Source organism: Ursus americanus, chromosome X (assembly GCF_024610735.1).
Source record: "Ursus americanus isolate L20-20 chromosome X, mUrsAme1.1.p, whole genome shotgun sequence".
Classification (NCBI taxonomy): domain Eukaryota; kingdom Metazoa; phylum Chordata; class Mammalia; order Carnivora; family Ursidae; genus Ursus; species Ursus americanus.
In genome coordinates, this window is record NC_142164.1 from 36,684,825 (window position 1) to 36,701,006 (window position 16,182).

At 36.4% G+C, this 16,182-nt stretch overlaps 1 protein-coding gene across 6 annotated transcripts in view; it reads left to right on the plus strand.

The window, feature by feature from the left end:
* CHRDL1 (chordin like 1) overlaps positions 1-16,182 on the plus strand; it is a 115,905-nt gene that overhangs the window by 13,009 nt on the left and 86,714 nt on the right. For all 6 annotated transcript variants that reach the window (XM_087859437.1, XM_087859438.1, XM_087859439.1 and 3 more), the window contains exon 3: positions 15,758-15,870. In XM_087859437.1, the coding sequence (XP_087715563.1) occupies positions 15,758-15,870 (113 nt within the window). The remainder of the gene's footprint in view (positions 1-15,757; positions 15,871-16,182) is intronic.

The window sequence follows — 16,182 nt, forward strand, 5'->3', positions numbered from 1 at the left end:
AACTGAGCCACCAGGCGCCCCCATTTTAAAAATTATTGAAGGATAATTAACATACAATGTTTTATTTGTTTCTAGTGTACAACATATTGATTCAACAACCACTGTGGAAAAAATTAAGGAGGTTCCTCAAAAAATTAAAAATAGAATTACCCTGTGATCCAGTAATTCCACTATTGGATATTTACCCAAAGAAAATGGTAACACTAACTCAAAAAGACATATGCACCCCTCTGTTTATTGCAATATTATTTACAATAGCCAAGATATGGAAGCACCCCAAGTGTAGATGAATGGATAAAGAAGATGTGGGATACACACACACACACACACACACACACACACACACACACACACTGTGGAATATTACTCATCCATAAAATGAATGAGATCTTGCCATTTGCAACCACATGGTTGCAGCTAGAGGGTATTAGGCTAAGTGAGATAAGTCAGACAGAGAAAGACAAGCACCATGTGATTTCACTCATATGTGGATTCTAGAAAACAAAACAAGGGTGGGTACTATTTTGTACTTTCTGCCTTTATCAAGTGATAGATAGAAAAAATGCATAATGAAGCCTGTCAGCTGTACCATTTTATACGGTCTATTTGGTTGTGACTTGACTTTATTGTGGACAACGCCTGATTCTTTAAAAGGTGATTGAAACTGTTTCAAAAGTCTCGCGAAATGGTAACTTGAGAAATTGTTAGTCAAGAATGTGTGGAAGCCTTTCATTTTCCAGTTTCTCAAAGTGGGTGACCTGTACCTTACAACTGTCGCTGGAATAGCTAGAATCCTCTAGTGGTTACAGCCCTTAGGTCTGAAGCCAGACTACTTAGGTGTGAATCCCAGCTGCATACCCTGACCAGTCATGTCAACTTGGGTATGTTACCAAATCTTGCTCTGCCGCAGATTCCTTATCTGTAAAATGGGACTAATAATGGACCCTACCTTATGGGGTTGTTGTAGACATTTAGTGAATTCGTGTATGTGAAGCTCTTAGAAGTGAGCCTGGCTTATAGGAAAGTGTTCAACAAATACTAGTTGTTGTTTTTGTTACTGTTGAAAATGCTATGACCATTCTCGTCTGACTCTGTTGTGTAGGGCCTGGTTCCCTGGCTGCTTTTTATGCTTACCAGCTACCTCTTAGGCTTTGAGCCACATTTAGGGCAGGAAAATTCAGATCGTTTAGTTTTCACATGTTGTCCAACAGCACCCTTTAGAGACTGCTTTGGGGGAAATGGAACCTATTGACTGAAGTGAATTATTTTTGGTAGATCTATGGAATTCATGAATATGGGGTGCTGGATATATTAAAAAGATCCATTTAATAATAGTGCCTGTGAAATAAACTACCTTAAAGATTATTTCAGAAATGAGGTGGCAACTTGCTTAATAGCAATATATAAAGGATACCCTCCTTGTGGTGTAAGTATATATACTGTTTCTTTGGAAACAGACTTTCCTGCAAGTCAAAACCTTTTTATAATTTGGATGTGAGTTTTAAAAAATATGTAAATACACTTGAAACCCACACTTTGATAGCTTGTCTTATTTTAGTGGTTCCTTAGTCTTTCAAGGGTCTTAATCTAGGATTTATAACATTTTTTTTTTCATCTAGTAAGGGGAAAATCACCTGAGCATGCAGACAGCACAGCTGATAGTGAAAGTTCATCCTATTTCAAATTTTAAGTAGGTAGATTTAATGGCAACCTCTGAGGAGCGAATTCAAGCAAATACAGTAATCTGGACTCAAATGCATACTACAAAAGGTTCCGTCTTACTTTGCACTGTGGGTTTAAATCAACAAACTAACTTCTAGCTTAGCTACGTTTATGTCTTCGTGGCTGCAGACCTGTGCGAGAAGTATTTATGCTAGCCTAATAATGCCACTTGAATAGCCCCCTTCATGGATTTGCTTCTAAGTGTATACCCGGATTCTTTCTGAAGTGTCTAGATAAGTCATATATGTGAAATGCAAATCACCGAAGTATTTGAGAGTGAGATTATAAATTTACTATAGAGAAACAGTCGCTCGCCTCTCACTCACATGTGGAAAGTAGCAAAGGTGCCTCATTTAGATGTTTGTTTTGGGAAATTCAGGATCATTTCTCATTGGTTAAAGATGTTGGGATTGTTAAAATATTTAAAGTATTTCCTAGTCCATTCTAGAATATTGTGGATCAAGAGTCTTAATTTGTGTCTACATCAAGAAAATTGTATTTCTAAGACTTGGCTGAAAAGCACACAAGTTCTGCCTAAAAAGTAATTTTGATTTTCTGAGTTCTTTCAGTTAACACATGATTTTGAGTACCTACTCTGAGCTCAGAAATGTAGATTAATATAACAATGTTAACAAAAATAGTAATATCACAAGAGGGGAAATAAAAATGCTTACTAAAATTGAATATACATTCAACCTTCCTGATAAAGAAAAATACTGGTTTTGTTTTCCGCTACCAAATTGGCAGTTTTATTTTCTATTTTTATTAAAGTTTTAACTATAATTCCAGTATAGTTAGCATACAGTATTATATGTTTCAGGTGTGTAATATAGTGATTCAACAATTCTGTACATTACTCAGTGCTCATCAAGATAAGTATACTCTTTAATCCCCTTCACCCATTTCCCCCATCCCCCCCACACACCTCCCCTTTGGTGACCATCAGTTTCTTCTCTATAGTAAGATTCTGTTTCTTGGTTTGACTCTTTTTTCCTTTGCTCATTAGCTTTGTTTCTTAAATTTCACATATGAGTGAAATCACGTGGTATTTGTCTTTCTCTGACTGACTTGCTTAGCAGTATACTCCATCCATGTTGTTGCAAATGGCAAAATTTCATTCCTTGTTATGGCTGAATAATATTCCATTGTGTATATATATATATATATATATATGTATATATATATATATATATATATATATATATATATATATATATATACCACAAACTATTGGGCCTACACCAAATAAAAATCTTCTGCACAGTGAAGGAAACAATCAACAAAACTAAAAGGCAACCTGCTAAATGGGGGAAGACATTTGCAAATGACATAGCTGATAAAGGGTTAGCATCCAAAATATATAAAGAACTGATACAACTCAACACCCAAAAAACAAATAATCTAATTAAAAAATGGGCAGAAGACATGAAGAGACATTTCTCCAGAGAAGACATCCAGATGGCCAGCAGACACGTGAAACGATGCTCACCATCACTCATCAATAGGGAAATGCAAACCAAAACTACAATACCACCTCATACCTGTCAGAACAGCAAAAATCAAGAACATAAGAAACAAGTGTTGGCAAGGGTGTGGACAAAAAGGAACCCTCACATATTGTTGGTGGGAAGGCAAACTGGTGCAGCCACTGTGGAAAACAATATGGAGGTGCCTCAAAAAGTTAAAAATAGAACTACCCTATGGTCCAGTAATCACACTACTGGGTATTTACCCAAAGAATACAAAAACACTAATTCAAAAGGATACATGCACCCCTATGTTTATTGCAGAATTATTTACAATAGCCAAATTATGGAAGCATCCCAAGTGTCCAAATTGACGAAGTTTTACACAATTAAATTATCCCGTGTTGGGCATTCCCACCTACAGCAAATGAGAAGGTAACTTAGTATAGCTTTTCTGGAAGGCTGTTTGACGGTACAGGTCAAGAATTTGAATGCATTCAAAACTTTGACTAACCAATCTACTTATAAGAATTTATATAATGAAAATAACCAGTGCTGTATATAAAACTGTATATACTAAGGTATTGATTTTAAAAAGTTTGTTTTAAAAACAGGAAATGAAAAAACCTAATACCCCCCAAATAGGGGATTGGTTAATAAATAATGTTTCCACTGCGCTGGTGTAGAATCACAACACTAAGCATGAAGTATAAGGGAATATTTAATGGCACAAAAATATTCAGGATATGTTAATTTCAGAATGTAGTTTACAAAATGTATGTACTATATGCTGTTAATTTTGTGATAAAACCTGTATACAATGCATAGAAAATGCATAGAAAAAAACTGGAAAGAGCCTCTGGTTTCTGGTCTGACATGTAAAGAGCTTAGAAGTTGTCACTCCTATTGTCACACAGAAAAAGCTGAAGGAACAACTCCTTTTAAATCAATTAGAAATTTGAGGTCACAGGGCAAACTGCCCTATGTTCTTAACTCTGAAATCTGGAAAGTCTGGTGAATACAATCACCACTGCTGGGTCCTGGTAGGCGCAAGGGTATTGCTGGAGAAGGAGTATGCATTAGCTTGAGAGAAAAACTTTTTTTTTTTTTTGCGAGTTTTACCTCCAGGAGCCCCATGAGGTTCTCAGGATGAAGATTGGAGAAAAATCCCTCCCTGCTCCAGGCACAGGAGGGAAAATGTAACTGTTCTGAAATAAGCCCAAAGCTCTTTGTTCTCCTTAATTAAGGCCTGCCCTCAAGAGAATGATTTTACCAGAGCCTACCTGATTTGCATTTTATTAGAATCTAACAAACTGGGGAGAAGGGAAATACCCAACTCCACTTGCCTTCCTGTCTTATCTACACTGGTGGAGGAGAACAAATGTAATTAGCACATTTGAAGGTCACAGTTCAGAGGCAAAGACTCACTAAAAGACTGAGAACTAATCATAATTATAGAATGCTTCTCCCTCCAACCCCTGCCACAATTTACCACCACATCAATAGGGCCCTTGTATAATAACAGGAGATTACAGCTGAGAAAACTGCACACCTCAGATACACTTAAGAAAGAGTATCTAGGGAAGCTGAAAACAACAGGAGGGAAGTAAACAAGGACATTAGAGCAAATTTTAGCTCTGACATCATAGCTACGACAACAAGTAAAAGTTGCCTAATTCCTAGGTAGGTTAACATAAAACCTCATGCTAAAGGCCTGTTTACCTTAGTTTCTTCTATACAACGCATCATGTCTGGCTTTCAACAAAAAGTAAAAGACAAAAGAACACAATCTGAAGACATAAATCAAACGTCAGAACCAGATTCAATTATAGAAAATATTTTGAAATTATCGGACTGGGAATTTGGAATAACTGTGAGTAGTATGCTTAGGACTCTAATAGGGAAAGTGGCTAATATGTAAAAATAATATGGGGAATGTAAACAGGAAGATGGAAACTCTTAAGAAGGAATCAAAAGGAAATGTGAGAAACCAGAAACACTGTAACAGAGGGGTGCCTGGGTATCCCAGTTGGTTGAGTGCCCAACTCTTATTCTCAGGGTTGTGAGAGCAAACCCCATGTCAGGCTCCATGCTCAATGGGGAGTCTGCTTGAGATTCTCTCTCTCCCTCTCCCATGGCCCCTCCCCTCTTCAATTAAATAAATAAATCTTTAAAAGAAATGTGAGGGCGCCTGGGTGGCTCAGTCAGTTCATGATCTCAGGGTCCTGGGGTTGAGCCCTGTGTCGGGTACCCTGCTCAGCAAAAGTCTTCTTCTCCCTCTCCTTTGCCCCTCCCCCTGCTCATGCTCTCTGTTTCTCTCTCTCTCTCTCAAATAAATAAATAAAAACCTTAAAAAAAAATAAAAAATGTGAATGGTCTATACACACTAATTAAAAGAGACTAATATAGTAGGTAGAAAACCAAAAAAAAAACAAAAAACAAGACCCAGCTATATGTTATCTACAAGAAATCCACTTTAAATATAAAGTTCCTTATAGATTAAAAGTAAAGGGATGAAGAAAGATATAACATGCTGACACTAATCAAAAGTAAATGGGAGTAGCTATATTAATTTCAGACAAAGCAGACTTTCAGAGTATGGAAAATTATGTGTATGCGCAATAGGACATCAAAGTATGTGAGGCAAAAACTACTAGGGCTGCAAGGAGAAACAGACAAATCCACTATTATAGTTGGAGACTTTTACACCTCTATATTAATAATTGACAGATCCGGAAGACAGAAAATCAGTAAGGGTATAATTAAACTGAACAGCACCATCAATCAACGAGATCTCATTTACTTCTATAGAATATTTCATCCAACAACAGTAGAATACACATTCTTCTCAAGCTCACGTGAACCATCCACCAAGATAGACCATATTCATGTGTCATAAAACACACCTTACCAAATTAAAAATAGTAGACATTATACAAAGTATCCTCTCAGACCACACTGGAATTAAACTAGAATGCAACAGAAAGATAACTGTAAAATCCCCAAATATTTAAAGATTACATAATACAGTTTAAAATAGCACATGGGTTGGGGTGCCTGGGTGGATCAGTCAGTTGAGCTTCCGACTCTTGGGTTCAGCTCAGGTCATGATTTCCTGGTCATGGGACTGAGTTCTGTGTCAGGCTCTGTGCTCAGCGCAGAGTCCGCTTTGGATTATCTTTTCCTCTCCCTCCCCCTCTGCTCCTCTCTGTGTGCATACTCTCTCTCAAATAAATAAGTAAGTAAGTAAATAAATAAATAAATAAATAAAATCTTTTAAAAATAGCATATGAGTCAAAGAAATCTCAAGAGAAACTTTATAATATTTTGAATTATATGAAAATAAAGATAGAGCTTATCAAAATTCACAGGATGTAGCAAAAGCAGTGCTTAGGGGAAATTTATAGCATGGAATTAATATATTAGAAAAAGAAAGATCCAGTGTCAAATTCTGAGTTTCACCTTAAGAAACTAGGAAAATAGGAGCAAATCAAATCCAAAGTAACCAAAAGAAAATAAATTAAAAAAATAAAGCAGAAATCCATGAAAATGAAACCAGGGAAACAATAGAGAAAAATCAATGAAACCAAAGCTGGTTCTTTGAAGCGATCCATATACTAAACCTCTAGCCAGGTTAATTAAGAAAAAGGGAAGAAGACACAAATTACTAATACCAGAAATGAAAGAAAAGCCATCATCACTATTGACATCAAAAAGATAATAAAGGAATGTAATGAACAACTCTTTGTCCACAAATTTCTTGACTTAGAAACGATGGACCCATACCTTGGAAGATACAATTCAACAAAACTCACACAAGAAGAAATAGTCTGAATAGCTTATATCTATTAAAGAAATTGAATCAACAATTAATAACCTTCCAAAACAGAAAGTACCAGGCCCAGATGATGAACTGGTGAAATTGACCAAACATTTAAGGAAGAAATAATACTGATACTCTTCAGTCTGTTTTAGAAGATAGAAGCAGAAAGAATATTACCTAACTCATTCTATGAAGCCAACATTACCCTGATACCAAAACCAGGAAGAAATGTTAGAAGAAAGGAAAACTACAGATCAATATCTCTTATGCAAAAATCCTCAGCAAAATATTAGCAAATTGAATCCTACAATGTATGAAAAATCTACAAGTTATAGAATTTGTTCCAGGCATCAAAGGCTGTTCCAGCATTCAAAAACCAAGTAATGTAATCCATTACATCAACAGGCTAAAGAAGAAAAATCACATGATTATAGCAATAGATGCATAAGAAGCATTTGACAAAATCCAGCACTATCCAGCAAACTAGGAATAGAGGGGAATTTCTTCAACTTCATAAAGAACATTTACAAAAAAATCTATAACTAACACCACACTCAATGGAGACAAATTAGGTGCTTTCCCCCTAAGATCAGGAACAAGGCAATGATGTCTGCTTTGACTACTCCAATTCAACATTGTACTTGAAGTCATAGCTAATGCAGTAAGATGGGAAATGGAAACAAAGGGTGTAAAGGTTTGGAAGGAAGAAATAAAACTACCTTTGTTTACCGATGACATGATTATCTGTGTAAAAAGTCCTAAAGAATCAATAAAAAACCCTCCCCAAATTAATAAGCAATTATAGCAAGGTTGAAGGATACAAGGTTAGTATATAAAAGTCAATTGCTTTCCTATATACCAGCAATGAACAATTGGAATTTGTAATTAAAAACACAATGCCTTTTACATTAGCACCAAAAAATTGAAAATACTTAGGTATAAATCTAGCAAAATGTGTATAAGATCTCTGTAAGGAAAACTACAAAATTCTCAGGAAAGAAATCAAATAAATGGAAAGATATTCCATGCTCATGGATAGGAAGACCCAATATCATCAATATACCAGTTCTCCTCAACTTGATCTATAGATTCAATCTAATACCAATCAAAATCCCAGCAATTTACTTTGTTGGAAATAAAGTGATTCTAAAGTTTCCGTGAAAAGGCAAAAGACCCAGAATTTCCAACACAACATTGAAGAACAATAAAGTTGGAAGTCTTACATTACCCAACTTTGAGACTTGCTCTAAAGCTACAGTAATCATGACAGTGTAATGGTGTTGAAAGAAGAGACAAATAGATCAATGGAACATAATAGAGAGCCCAGGAAAAGACCCACACAAACATAGCCAACTGATCTCTGACAAAAGGAGCATGACATTTCATTGGAAAAAGGATGATCTTTTCAACAGATGGTGCCAGAACAACTAGACATCCACATGCAAAAAAATGAATGTAGATACCGACCTTAAACCTTTCACAAAAATAACTCGAAATGGATCAAAGGTCTAAATATAGAATACATAAATATAAAACTTCTAAAAGATAACACAGGAGAAAATCTAGGTGACCTCGGGTTTGGTTGTGAGCTTTTAGATACAACACTGAAAGCACGCTCCATGAAAGAAAAAAATGGATAAATTGGACTTCATTAAAAGTAAAAACTTCTGCTCTGCAAAAGCCACTGTTGAGCAAATGAAAAGACAAGCCACAGACTGAGGGAAAATATTTGCAAAACGCTTACCTGATAGAGGACTTGGATCCAAAATACACAAAGAACTCTTAAATCTCGCACAAGAAAGAAAAGGAAATGACTGACCCAATTAATAAATAGGCCAAGAGCTAAACAGACACCTCACCAAAGCAGATATACAGGTGACAAATAAGTGTATGAAGAAATGCTCCACACCATACGTCATTAGGGAATTATGAATTAAATCAACACACCTATTAGAATGGCTGATACCGGAAATAGAGAGAACACCAAATCCTGGTGAGGATGTGGAGCAACAGGAACGGTCATTCGTTGCTGGTGGGAATATAAAATGGCATAGTCATGTTGAAAGACAGTTTGGAAGTTTCCCACAAAGCTAAACATGGCCATACTATGTGATCCAGCAGCCATACTCCTAGGCATTATCCAAGTGAGTTGAAAACATGTCCACATGAAACCTGCACACAAGTGTTTATAGCAGCTTTATTCACCATTTCCAATAATCGGAAGCAACCAAGATGTCCTTCAATAGGTGAGCTGGTAAATAAGCTGTACACCCATACAACGGAATAGTACTCGGTGACAAAATAAATGAGCTGTCAAGCAATGAAAAGACATTGGAGGAACCTTAAATGCATATTTCTAAGTGAAAGAAGCAAGTTTAAAAAGACATCACACCCTATGATTCCAACTATATGACATCTTGAAAAGACAAAATTATAAAGACAGTAAAAAAAAAATCAGTGGTTTTCAGGAGTTGGGGGGACAGAAGAGAGAGGAGATGAACAGGCAGAATGCAGGCATATTCAGGGCACTGAAACAATTCTGTATGATACCGTGAGGGTGGATATATATTATATATTTGTCAACACACACCACTATGCTAAACAAAGTGCATGCTCCTGTGCTTTAGTTAATGTTAGTATCTCACTAGTGGTTCATTAATTGTAACAAGTGTACCACATTTAACGTAAGATGTTAATAACAACAGAATTGGGGGTGGGGTCAAGAGAGGATATATGGGAACTCTCTGTACTTTCTGCTCAATTTTTTTGTAAATCTCAAACTGCTGTAAGAAATAAAGTCTATTAATTTAAAAAAGGAAAAAAAATGGGAGTGACCTTACTAGAATGTTAAAAGTGGTTATCTTCTCGTAGTGGGATTATATGTGATTTTCTTTCCTTTCTACATTTCTTTTTATCATTTTATCAAGCTATAATTGACATACAACAAATTCACCCTTTTGGTAGGGTACGGTTTTGTAAGTTTTGACAGAAGCATTCTGCCATGTAGGCACCACCATAATCAAGATACAAAAATGGCTGCATCACCCAACAGGTTTCCTCTGTGCCCCTTTGTAGTTAAAACTCTTCTCCCACCCCAGTCCTTGGTAACCATGGATCTGTTTTCTGTCCCTATAGTTTTGCCTTTTCCAGAATGAAAAGAAGTGGATCATACCATATGTGGACTTTGGGTCTGGCTTTATTCATTTAGCGTAATGCCTTTGAGATTCACTTAATGTTTGTGTGCCTCCGACTTTCATTTCTTTTTATTGCTAATAATCCATTGTGTGGATGTCTATAAATTCATCAGTTGAAGGACATTCGAGCTGCTTTTAGGCTTTGTGCACCATGTAAATAGCCGTTCTAAACATATAGATACAGGTTTTTGTATGAATATGTTTTTTTTTCAGTTATGATGATCATTTTATTGTTGTCGATTTTAGGGGTTGGGGGTAATTTACATACAGGTTAATGACATTTGATCAATAATATTTCACCATCCACTTTTTTAAACCTGCATCAGCTGACTAAAATGCCAGGGTTCTCATGAACTGCATATATATTTTCATTTTGCTGGGAAAAATACCAAGGAGTGAGATTGTTGGGTTGTATAGTGTTTTGTGTAACTTTATAAGAAACTGCCAACTTGTTTCCAGCATGGCTGTACTATTTTGCATTTCCACCAATAAATATGAGGAGAGTTCCAGTTGCTTCTCATCCTTACCAACACTTAGTATAGTTAGGTTTTTTGAGTTCAGCCATTCTGATGGGTGGGTAGTGATACGTCATCATGGTTTCCATGTGCATTTCCCTGCTGATGAATGATAGGTTTGATACTTGTAAATATTCTTTGGTAAAGTGTCTATTCAAATTTTATTCCCATTTTAAAAAATTGGATTGTTTCTTTCCTTATCCTTAAGTTTTGAGATTTCTTTATGTATTCTAGATAGAATTCTTTTATCAGAAATATGATTTGCAAATAGCTTCTCTCATCCTATTCCTTTACTTTTTATTCTCTATACTCTTTTATTTAAGACTTTATTTATTTGAGAGAGAGAGAGAGAGCACAAGCAGGGGGAGAGACAGAGGGAAAGAGACAAGCAGATTCCCTGCTGAGCGGGGAGCCTAACATGGTGCTCGATTCCATGACCCTGAGATCATGACCTGAGCCAAAGGTAGACACTTCACCGACTGAACCACCCAGGCACCACTTACCACCCTTTCAAAGGCAAAAGTTCTTAATTTTGACGAGGTCTTATTTTATATTTCTTTTATGGATTGATTGTGGTTTTGGTGTCCTATCTCAGAAGTCTTTGCCTAACCCAATATCACAAAGAGAGCCTTCAATGTTTTCTTCTAGAAGTTTTAAAATATTAAAGTTTACATGGAAGTCTATGATCCATCTTGAATTAATTTTTGTATATGGTCTGAGTTACAGATTCATTTTAGTTCATTTTTTGTATATGACTATCCAAATGTTCCAGCAGCATTTGTTGAAAAGAATACTATTTCTCCATTGAATGGTCTTTGCACCTTTGTTGAAAATCAATTGACTCTGTTAAGTGTGGGTCTATTTTTTGACTTGTCATTCTGTTCTATTGATATATTTGTCTAAACTTTTGCCAAAAACACATTGCCTTGAAAACTGTAATTTTACATTAAGTCTTGAAATCACATTGTATATGTCCTCCCAAATCTTTCTTTGTCAGAATTGTTTTGGCTATTATACTCCTTTACCTTCTCCATATAAACTTTTGAATGAGAGTACCAATATTTACAAAATGTCCTGTTAATATTTGGTTTTGGGTTTCTTCGAATCTATAAGTCACTTTGGGGGAAGTTGGCATTTTCACAATGCTGTGACTTCCAGTCCACAAACAAGGCATACCTCTCCATTTTTTAGGCCTTTTTTGGGTTCTTTTATCATCATTTTGTAGGTTTCTGAGGAGAGATCTGGCACACATTTTGTTAGATACCTCAGTATTTCTATATTAAGGGGAGCTGTTGCAAATGGTACTTTTTCAAATTTCAATTTCTAATTGTTCTTTATAGAATATATAAACATGATTGGCTTTTTTATATTGGTCTTGTATTCTATAATCTTGCTTGAATTCTCTTACTATTTATAGTAAGTCTAAATCAATTCTTTGGGATTTTTCTTTGTAGACAGTCATACCATCTATAAATAGAACAGTTTTGTGTTTTATTCCCTGATACACACGCCTTTTCCTTCTTTTTCTTATGTGATTTCACTGGCTAGGATTTCCAAAGTGGTGGAGCAGGCATCCTTCCATAACTCCCAATCTTAGGGAGAAAGCATTGTCTTTTTCCATTAAGTATAATGATAACTGTAGGGTTTTTTTGAAGATGCCCTAATTACATTGAGGAACGTTGTTTTCTACTTTGCTGAGAGTTTCTGTCACAAATAGATGTAGAATTTTGTCAAATGCTGTTTTGGCATCTATTGCGATGATTACATGATTCTTCTTGTCCAGTTTGTTGATATGGTGAATTATGTTGCCTGAACTGTGAATGTTGAATTAGCCTTTAATTTTCAGGATAAATCCCACTTGCTCATAAAGTGTCATCCTTTTCATATATTGTTGGGTTTAATTTACTGAAATTTTTTTGAGAATGTTTATATCTATGTTCAGGAGGGATATTGGTCTACAGTTTTATTTTTGTCCTTGTAATACTTTTAATCTTGTTTTCATGTCTGTGTCATGCCTCCATCGATGATTTAGTTGGGAAGTAATCCCTCCTTTTCATTTTTTTCTTGAAATGTTTGGTAGAATGTTTGATAGAATTCACCAGTGAAGCCATCTGGCCCTGGAGGGTTTTTTTTGTGACAAAATTTTTAACTACAAATTCCAGTTCTTTAAAAGATAGAAGAGGGGCACCTTAGGTTGGCTTAGTCAGTTAGCCTCTAACTCTTGATTTCAGCTCAGGTCATGATCTCAGGGTCGTGAGATCGAGCCTTGTGTTGGGCTCTGCACTCAGTGGGGAGTCTGCTTGGGATTCTCTCTCTCACTCTGCCCCTCCCTCTGCTCTCTCTCTCAAATAAATAAATCAATCAAAAAAAGGATATAGGAATATTCAGGTTATCTATCTCTTCTGGATTGAGCTTTGGTAATTTGGGTCATTCAAGGAATTCATGTGTTTCATCTAGGTTGCTAACTTAAGTGGCATTAAGTCATTCATAATATTCCTTTTTTATCCTTTTTTAAAATGCTCTCTGTTGTCCCTATTATTGGGAATTTGCATCTTCTCTCTTTTTATCTTTGCTAGTTTTGTAAGAAGTTTATCAGTTTTCTTTATTTTATTAAAAAACAGATTTGGTCTCACTGATTTTTTTTCCTGTTGATTTTGTCTTCAATTTCACTGACTTCTTTATTATTCCTTTCTTCTGTTTGCTTTTGGTCTATTTTGCTCTAAATTTTCTAGTTTCTTGGTTTAAGACTTTTCTCCCTTTCTAATGTAGGTATTTTAGTGATATAAATTTCCCTTTAAGTACTTCTTTAGCTGAATCCCCCTGGTTTTGATATGCTGTGTTTTTATTTTCATTTAGTACAAACTATTTTTTAATTTCCCTTTTGATTTTTTTCAACCCATAGGCTATTTGTAAGTTACCAGTATATTACAAGTGGTTGCCTCCTGCTGGAATTGTGTATAATGTTTTTCATATATATATACATTTATGTTTTTATTTTGTTCTTTTTGGAACTTTGTAAATGTTTTCCAGTTTTCTACATTAAATATACATACTTTTCTAAAAAGAAAATAATTTAAAACAAAGCTCTATGTTTTGCATTACTTTATAATTTACAAAGAATTTCATTTAGTCCTCCAAACTCTGCTTGAGAAAAAGATAATCTATATTTCACAGGAGTTGAAAACTGAGATTGACAGTTTATTTTTTTTCTTTTTCTTTTTTATGTTTTAATTTTTTTATTATTGTTTTCAAACGGGGGAGGGGCAGAGGGAGAGGGAGAGAGAGAATCTTAAGCAGACTCCAAGCTGAGTGCAGAGCCCGATGTGGGGCTTGACCCTGAGATGATGACCTGAGCCGAAATCAGGAGTTGGACACTTAACCAACTGAACCACCCACGCACCCCTATTTTTTTCTTTTTTTGAGATTGACGTTTTCCAATGACTTGCTCAGTGCCACAGAGCTAGAGCTGGTTAGAATTCAAACCCAGAGTTTCAGACTCCCAGTTCATCATTCTGAAGAAGTTGGAAATCAAGATTTGAAAAGTAAATTGGAATTTATTTTGCAGGTAACTGGAAAAAAAATCATTGAGTGTCTTTGAAGTAGTGAGTGACTTGAGACTATGACCTTAGAGTAGTTTTAATCTGAATCCTGATTACTAGTGAGGTTGGACATCTTTTCATGTTTATTGCCTGTTTCTCATTTCTTCTTCCCCCAAATTGTTATTCATGTCCTGGATAAATAGGTCATTTTTCTGCTAGATTGGCTGGTCCTTTACTTATTAATTTAAGTGATGAGAAAAGTTTCCAGATACTAATACTTGATTTGTTAGAAATATCTTTTCCCTTGGGGCACCTGGGTGGCTCAGCCGGTTAAGTGTCTGCCTTTGGCCGGGATCATGATCCTACAGTCCTGGGATCGAGCCCCATGTTGGGCTCCTTGCTCAGTCTGCTTCTCCCTCTGACCCTCCCCCCTCTCGTTCTCTCTCTCTCACTTTCTCTCTCTCAAATAAATAAGTAAAATCTTTTAAAAAATATATCTTCTCCCAGCTTCTTGCTTATCTCCCTTTTCTTTATTTTAATGTTTTGATCATCAGAGAAATGTGTGCTGGAGAATGGGGGATACTAACGTGTTTGCTACAAGAAGAGTCTTGGTTTGCTTTGACCTTGTGTGATGAGAAGCAGGGAATAGATGAGGATGGGATTTGAAAGCGAATCACATGGTTTGGAAACTCATTTACCAGTCGTTTGCTAATTGATTACATTTATGGGCCACAGTGTGCTAGGCCATGTGATAAACAGAGAGTGCAGAATAAATGTTGCCTGATTTTGAGGAACTTTTACTTTGATGGAGAAATAAGATGTGTAAAGGAATACAAGTAACATCGTATGTGCTCAAGGAACTGTGGCACAAGACAAGCTGTGGCTATCAAAATTCCCATTCATCAAAGGGGAAGGAGGCATTGCTCTTGAGTAAATTGGCAGTTGTTTACATAAGAAAAAGCCTGTAAGTTGAAGGAGAGCAAGGAACTGTGGGCATTTTTGCTCACCATTTTATTCCCGGCAGTCAGCAGAGTACCTAACAAAGAATAAGTGGCCAACGCTTGGTTCATGATTGAATATTAGCATGCATGGGCCACAGCCATTTAGAGGAACTTAACACAATGCATTTAGTTCATTACTCCTACACCACCTCCGGGCAGTGCTGAGAAAGCTAGATCTGCATTTCAGACCTTAGCTTGCGTTTCCACAGCAAGGGAGCACAGCCTTTTCCAGAAGGACACACGACGTGCTGCCTTACCTTACCATCGTACCAGAGCGGTAACTGAGACTAACAGCGGTGCCCACCGTACTGGATCATTGTAGGATCGAATAAGCACAGCATGGGAAACACCGAGCCCGTGGTAGGGGCTCTGGAAACATTCCCTATGCCTCTGCTCTTGATGTAACACGAAAACAGACGGAAAGTGCAATTGCCCCTGGATTTTATGACTTTGTCCGTGGTGTCTAACAGCCGTATTCACCATCTCCTTCCTCACAGATTCAGAGACCTACTGTGTGTTCCAAGACAAGAAGTACAGAGTGGGCGAGAGATGGCACCCTTACCTGGAACCCTATGGGTTGGTTTACTGTGTCAACTGCATCTGCTCAGAGGTACAATGTGACACCCAGTTCGCTCCTTGGCATGCAGAACTGCTTCCAGGGCCCGGATGGCTGGGAAGTAGGGGTGGTGAAAGCCTAAGAGAAGTTAGGAAGCAGCTTGTAAGGAGAAATAAACATCTCCTGACTTTTTCCTCTTGCAGCCTTTTCACTAAGTTTTTTTTTTTTTCATTTTTCTTTTTTTTCTTTTTTTTTTTCTTTTTTTTTTTTTTTGGTGGGATCTCTAAGTATTTGCTATGGACAGATATTTATGGTCTCCTAGCCAAATGATAGGGGCCATGGTGGGAGAAGGTAGAATAGTTTGAT